The sequence below is a fragment of the Chelmon rostratus genome, chromosome 8, assembly GCF_017976325.1.
Source record: "Chelmon rostratus isolate fCheRos1 chromosome 8, fCheRos1.pri, whole genome shotgun sequence".
In the NCBI taxonomy this organism is placed as follows: Eukaryota; Metazoa; Chordata; class Actinopteri; order Chaetodontiformes; family Chaetodontidae; genus Chelmon; species Chelmon rostratus.
In genome coordinates, this window is record NC_055665.1 from 13,430,688 (window position 1) to 13,438,039 (window position 7,352).

At 42.4% G+C, this 7,352-nt stretch overlaps 1 protein-coding gene across 1 annotated transcript; it reads left to right on the forward strand.

The window, feature by feature from the left end:
* The first annotated feature begins 63 nt into the window (after positions 1-63).
* alg2 (ALG2 alpha-1,3/1,6-mannosyltransferase) lies at positions 64-6,873 on the forward strand. The gene is made up of 5 exons (XM_041942891.1): positions 64-191; positions 879-1,050; positions 1,185-1,322; positions 1,978-2,145; positions 3,209-6,873. Exons 2-5 carry the CDS (start codon positions 880-882, stop codon positions 3,947-3,949), a joined length of 1,218 nt encoding a protein of 405 aa, XP_041798825.1. The 5' UTR covers positions 64-191; position 879; the 3' UTR covers positions 3,950-6,873.
* The last annotated feature ends 479 nt before the right edge of the window (positions 6,874-7,352 follow it).

The following is a 7,352-nucleotide window of genomic DNA, read 5'->3' on the forward strand; positions in this document are numbered from 1 at the left end:
TCCGTTGCATCAAGGAAACAGGCGCCATTGTGGTTCCAACATGAAGCGTGACTGGCCTGATAACGATGGTTGATTTGAGCCAACATGGCGCCCAAGCGGTAGAGTTTCAAGAGTTGTTCTTGCTGCCACGGGCATCTAGACAAGGATAATTACCGGTTTCCAGACTTGGACAAGGCAGTCAGGAGATCCAGGTAAACATAACTGCATTGAAATTAAATAATACTGAGATTTCATTGTGGTTTTCGGATACAAAGGCAACTGTCCGCAAAGTTACAACGGGGCTTAATTTCATTAGCTGCATGGGCCAGTATACAATCTCACTTTAAATTAGCAAGGTAAAGACACGTACCTTTTCTAACCCAAAAGCTAAAGTCTCGTGTGCTCCTGCTGTCAGTTTGACTTATTCAGTTCCAGCAAGACGTTTTTCTCATAAGATAGTAGATGGCAGGGTATTTAGGGACGTTGTGAAAGCCAGGGAGTTTGTGTTAGACCATCATGACATAAAGTGCTTCATGGAGTAAAAGTTAAATCATGGTGCAAACCACAATGACTAATTCTTCAACTGTGTCAACAATTTAGCTCTGAGAAGTTTCCTATATTGTCGTCAGAGAGTGCTGAACTAAATCTCTGGTTTTATGTATCTCAGTTTAAGGCAGCCACGAAAATATATGTTAAGATATTGTAAATATACGCATTGTTCTTCCGATTTGGGGATTATTTGCACTGTCTACTGGCTATGCGTGCTCATCAGTTTATCTGTCCATTTAATATAGTGATGTACACGATATTTAACTGAACCTTGTCTGCAAACTAGCATAATCTTGTACGGATATATATATTCCAGATTCAATTTGAACTTGATTCATTCTTGTGTGCAGGATGGCGCGGGTGGTGTTCCTCCATCCAGACCTTGGCATTGGTGGAGCTGAGCGACTGGTGGTTGATGCTGCTGTCGCTCTGAAGACTCAGGGATGTAGCGTCCAGATCTGGACAGCCCATTATGACCCTACACACTGCTTCTCTGAGACCCTCAACCCGGACTTGCCTGTGGTATGTTAACATAGACCTTACTACATAATATTGTAAAAAGAGTAGTATATGTAAGATGCAGAATCTGTGATAGTTTTTCTTTTTTTGACACACACACAAACACAATTTGATTGTTTCTATCATTTTTTTAACAGGTATGTGTGGGTGACTGGCTCCCCACCAGTGTCTTTGGTTACCTGCATGCACTTTGTGCCTACCTGAGGATGATCTATGTGGCCCTGTACCTGGTCTTCCTCAGCGGGCTGGAGTACGATGTCATCTTCTGTGATCAAGTGAGTTTTATCATACCAGGACTTCCTGTGTTTTTGGTCGTCACTCATCTGAGTCCTTCTGAGCCATCTGTGTCTCACATCTGTGTCTGTTGCTCAGAGAATAGCTTCCATTATTAACAATGACCTGTGTCTTTGTGTGTCCCTTTTTGTGTCACACCCTGTAATTATACCATACCATGAAGGGGACACTCCCTTGCTTTGTTCCGGCTGTTATGTCTTGCACACATATACACACAGGTATTACCACTTTTCTCTTGCAAATAATTACAGAACAGAGAAACTCCTTATTCATATGGACTTAGCAGAAGCCTCACTTCCTAAATGATTAAACTGCAGTCAACCATAACATGTCATGCGCACATAGAGCTTTTACAGTGTTTGTCGTTGTATTTCTATTTATGTTGGATCCATTTTTTTTAGTATTAATGCAGTATCTGATATATATTTAGCATAAATTTATATTACCAGATGTTTAGCTCCGTTATAGAAAGTATTTCCATATTTAATGTTAAGTTATACATTCTTTACTTTCTAGTGTTTTATTTGTTTATTTTATTGTACTGCCATATTTGCCTCTGATTAGCCAGGAAGCAGGAAAGATTTCTATAGGAAAGATATGTACGTTTTTGCTCACACCCCTTTCACTCTGCTCCAGGTGTCAGTGTGTATTCCGGTGCTGCGACTGTCCCGTCACAGGAAGAAGGTTTTGTTTTACTGTCACTTCCCAGACCAGCTGCTGACCCAGAGAAAGTCGGCCCTGAAGAAGCTTTACCGCGCTCCCATTGATTGGCTGGAGGAGCGAACCACCGGCATGGCTGATATGGTACGGTTGAGGTCTGGCTGCTTCCCGATGACATTGATGATGTGACCTGGGTCCCTCATGTGTGGTGTTTTAAGGGCCCCGATTGTTAATGATGTGTAGGATTATGGATTTAAGCTGATCCTGATGCACATAGTTGTTTCTTTTAGCACCAGACAGTAAAATCTCAGAGATACATACTTATGTACATATAATAAATTATATTGATTGGCTTAGGCGTAGCACCTAACCTGTTTTGGGCACCACATAAGCCTAAATGACTTTTCCCTGATCTATGGTTGTAGTTGGTCCTCAGTGGACTCCTTTAGCAACTTTTGTCTTTAAACTTTTTTGGGTGTTGTTTATTTATTATCCGCTCTTGCTTTTCCAAATGTTTTGTACATAGATATGGTAATGATAATATTGGTCCAAAATGATTTGGGGAACGCAAATGTTACAGTTCAGCCAAAGAGGACACTGAGCCTCGTGTCCATGAGCAGATACTTGTTTCCATTCTGCACAGATAATTTTTTTTTTTTTTTAAGTATGGGTGTTTTTAATGTTTTTTTTTTTTTTTTTTTTTTTTTTTTTTTTTTTTGGCCAACACAAGCTGAGTGCCATTTAGTTCCGTTATGTTTAAAAGAAGGCAGATGTCTTTACAGCTGATATCTCCAGAACTCAGCAACTCTGGATAAATAGTGCTACAGATGAGAGGACAATAAAATGCATTTTAAGTTTCTGTGTAAACTGTCCTTTGAACAGGTTTAGAGAGGTGAGGTGTGTCTATTCCTGACTGAGTTTAGCTCTTGATAACTACTCAAGCTATAGAATAAATCAAAATGCAAAGTATGTTATTTTTAACAGCTTGACTGAACCTCAGCGATTATTTAAAATGTGGTACAGCCTGATCTCCACAGGCAAGCTGTTGTAAAGGCTCAGGGCCCTGATAGAAAGGAAATGACATTTCGATTTTAGTCTAGACTTCAGGATAATCAAAGTCCGCAGGCTGTCATCCAACTCATAGGGAATTAAAACGGTTGTAATTTATGTGAGATCCTTATGAACTAATCTCTGTATTTCCTCATAGATTCTGGTAAACAGCCGGTTCACCGCAGGCATCTTCAGGGAGACCTTTCTTGGTCTAAGAGGAGTCCAGACAGATGTCCTCTATCCCTCCCTCAACACACGTACCTTTGACCAGCCGTCTACTGAGGCTCAAGGCCTGGAAGGGCTGCTCCCCGAGGGAGCCTCCTGCCTGTTTCTCTCTCTGAACCGATACGAGAGAAAGAAGAACCTGGGGCTGGCTCTGGAGGCTCTTGCAGCACTGAGAAGCAGCCTTCCGTCAGGCCAGAGAGCAAGCATTCACCTGGTGGTGGCGGGGGGCTACGATGACCGAGTTGCTGAGAACGTTCAACATTATACTGAACTGAAAGAGCTAGCATCCCAGCTCCACTTGGAGGACTGTGTCACCTTCTTGCGCTCCCCTTCTGATTCGCTGAAGGTGGCGCTGCTGCAGGGCAGTGCAGCCGTGCTGTACACCCCGAGCAGAGAGCATTTTGGGATAGTTCCCATAGAGGCCATGTACTGCTGCTGCCCTGTTATCGCGGTGAACTCTGGGGGCCCCCTGGAGAGCGTGGCAGACGGGGAGACGGGCTTCCTGTGTGAGCCCACGGCAGAGGCCTTCTCTAAGGCCATGGAGAGGCTCGTGAGGGAGCCACAGCTCCGCAGGGACATGGGACAGGCTGGGAGGAGGAGGGTGCAAGATAAATTCTCTCTTCAGGCCTTCTCAGACCAGCTGTACGGGTACATTGTCAGGCTGAGCCAGTGAGGGGAAAGCTAGAGGAGAAGCAGGAGACGGGAGTGAAACAGCAGAAAAATTATCCCCTGCTGAACTGTGAATTGTCTGTTGACAACTTGGGTCTGCAGACAGTTGAAGTGGATGTTTTCTAACACAGAATGTATGTGTATATGTGCGGCAGGGCTAGGGTGGGGGGTGGGGTATTATGAGGACAATCAATCAGCATTCCCCTGGAGGGGTTGCTGAGAGGGAAAAAAAGGACGGAATCTCTGTACTAATTAAGAAAAGAGTAACGAGTTTACCTACCCTATCTCTGGAAAAATACCACCCCTGCAACTGTGTGCGTGTGTGTGTAATGTTGCATGTGTAGCAGGGAAGCAACCAAGAGTCTAGCAAATGAGTGTACCAACAGGATTGATTGTTAGAGTGAAATGTTTTGCACTGTGAAGGGTTTTTTTTTTTCTTGCTTTTCTACGACTCTTTGTCTTTGTGTGTTTGCGGGATGAAGAAGAAGAATGTAGTTACTGCTGTGCGCCATCAGACAGTGCAACGTCCCAGATCGATAAACAGGATGCTTTCCACTACTTCCTGTCCGCCCAGAGCTTTGTTCCCCTCCTCGCATTCAGAAGATGCTGGCCTGTCCATGACTCTTGCTGCTGCGTGGAGGTTATTAGCAGATGATAGAGAGTGTTTGGCTTTATTAGAGGTCTGGCTGATGGGCAGTGTGTCTTTGTCTGGGTCGTTATCAACGAGGAGAATAGCAGAAGGTCATTGTGTCTGTGCGCTGGCCTCCTCAGCCCTCCTACTGTATAGAAATGCTCTTATTGACATTCCTGAAGTCTTAATAAACAAGAGGACACATAGTTTCCTGACTCTTATGGGGTTTGCTTTGTTGGTAAGTTTTTTTGGCCTTTAATAGAGTTTGCTAAGGATTTTGGGGGTGAGCATGGAGGCACAGATCCACTGTCACTGTTGTGCCATCCTTTTTTCCTTTCATCGAGCAGATTTGATTGTGTCATGGGTTGTTAAGTGAAACACTCTCAAACAATGTAGCAGTGAAGGAGTTTTGTTTTTGCTCATTAACACAGTGAGAGTCACCACAGAAGATCTTAAGTTTGTCTCTGTCCATTACATTATCATTTGCAGAGTTTGAGTTGTATCCTTAGGTGTTCGATTTTTTTTCTTAAAGGGAATCCTAAAAAAGAGTAAATGAACAATTAGAACATTAAATTACAGGCTGTTTGGCTATAGAATGAATATGTACCACAACATCAAGCTTTAAATCAGGTGTTGCTGAACCTGCCTGTTTGGACACAGCGTGGCCGTATCGAACAGATGTGGCCGAATGCTCACTGCTGAAGTTCATCAGGTTTCATTTGAGCTCCTGTTGCTTCACAGCAGTTCCTCATCATCTCCTGTGGAGATGCAACCAGGTTGTGCTCATTGTTGACCCTGATTCAAGTTCCAGGAGTCTGTTTGATCTCCGTAACGCTGTTGATGAAGGAAGCTGCGACAGGCTTTCTGTGTCATGTTCCCTCTCAGAATTATGGGGAAAACAAGTAAGTCCAGTTTCTTGTCTCCCACTCTGATCAGTCTAAAGAAAAAAAGACTGACGTTGGAGCAGTACAAAATATCCTTTATTTTCACTGACTTCAAATGAGAAGAATTTATATTTATTATGGAAATCTGGGAAATTATTTTGGAGGGAGGTGAATGAGTGAGACAGTATTCACTAAATAACGCTCAGCTGCAGCATTGATGGAGCTCTTAAAATAACTAAAGTCAATATGGAATAAAAATATACTTTTAATTTATGGTATGGAATTTCTTATGTTGAGAAAATACCTCGCACTCTGGAACATGTGTCTGTTAATAGCGACTCTTAAACTGGAAAAACAAACATGAGCATGCACATACTTGGCTTGGCTGTGCTGCTGCAAGTTAAACATTTCTGGATATATTAAGTAATGCTCACCTGTCGGCTTGTCATTTGGGAAAAAATGCTGTTCCCGTTTCCCAAAAGGTCCGTTGATGCTTTCAGATGAGCTCAACAGATGGACTGAAGTGGATTTTCCAATTATTAGTTGCTGTAACCAGTTGAAACGCTTTTATTACTCATCGGTAGCCTTTACTGTAACTGTGTTTCAAGATGCCAGGCAGCCTAATGTGTTACCATATTAATCTATGTCATCTCAGGTTCAGGCAGGCACTGTGAGACAATCACTCAAAAATGAAATTATTCTGATATTTGTGTCTGTTCATTTAAAATGTGTGGCTCAACTGCATTAAGTTTTCAATTCCCACCTCTCATATTGATCCAGATATTTCTTGAGAGTCAATTTCAAAAGCTGAAATGCAAAGAAACCAACAGCGGCACCACTTGTTTTTCAGGACTGAAAATTATTTGTCCCTATAGGTCCAATTAGTGCAGGTGGCCATGATTTAATTTGAAATAGATACTAAGGTCTAGCATTTTGAATATCATTGATAGACCTCAGTCAATTTATGTTAGTGATCCTCATATTTTTGATGTGTGTAAATGGATTAATAAAATGTGTATATATTTATTTTTTCATTTAAAATTCAGGATCTGTATAGGCCGGAAAATCCCAGGTCTATATATTTAAAACTGTGACATTTTTTTGTGGGTTGTTTGGTCTATTAATGCCTGGGCATCCAATAATAGACAGATACTTTGTCGATAATATTTCGTATAAAGAAAGATAAGAAATTAGATACTTGAAGGAATCCGCATAAAAACACAACAACAAACCTCATGGCCACACTAGACATGAAACAGATAAAAACATAAACATTTGAAACAGAAAGTTGTGAATAAAACATATTTTAAGATGATGTGTGAGGTCAACATAGATTGTTTTAGATGAGCTCTGTGGTCCACAGTTCGTTAAAAAGAGCAAATGTGCTAAATGTGGCGCTTCCTTCATAACCTAATGAAAACCACATTAGCATTTCTGTAAGAACACATTTCTTAAACAAGGGGAACTGGTAGAAATGTGTGTGTGTGTTACTGCAGTGTTTCCACACGCAGAGGTATTAAGAGTAGATGATGAGGAGGGCGTTGCTGCAGTGATTTAGGGGCCCCACTAGGCACGATGATAAAAAGGCCCCGTGGAGCCTGTAAGGGAGGGCAAGGCACACGAACAAAAACACACAGCAGTAAACACTCTCAGGCCCCATTCAGTGTGTGTCCCACTTTACTGTCCACCCGGGAAGACGGTGTATGGAGTCTCTTTTCTATCTTTTCCCTGTTTTCCTCGCTCCTAACAGGAACTGTCTTTACCTCAAAGTTGTGAAAGAAGAATCGATGTCCCCTCTCCCCCCTTCCACCCCCGCCTCCACTCTCTCAGTGCCCTGTGGTGGGGTGGTTATTGAGATCACGGTGTGTCTGAGTGGCAGTGATAACCGGTAC

What these genes read in the sequence shown, in the direction of transcription:
- alg2 (XM_041942891.1), top strand. Translation starts at nt 880, where the DNA reads ATGGCGCGGGTGGTGTTCCTCCATCCAGACCTTGGCATTGGTGGAGCT. An exon ending in TCAACCCGGACTTGCCTGTG is followed by an intron (nt 1,051 to 1,184) that starts GTATGTTAACAT and finishes TTTTTTTAACAG; the next exon opens with GTATGTGTGGGTGACTGGCT. An exon ending in CCACCGGCATGGCTGATATG is followed by an intron (nt 2,146 to 3,208) that starts GTACGGTTGAGG and finishes ATTTCCTCATAG; the next exon opens with ATTCTGGTAAACAGCCGGTT.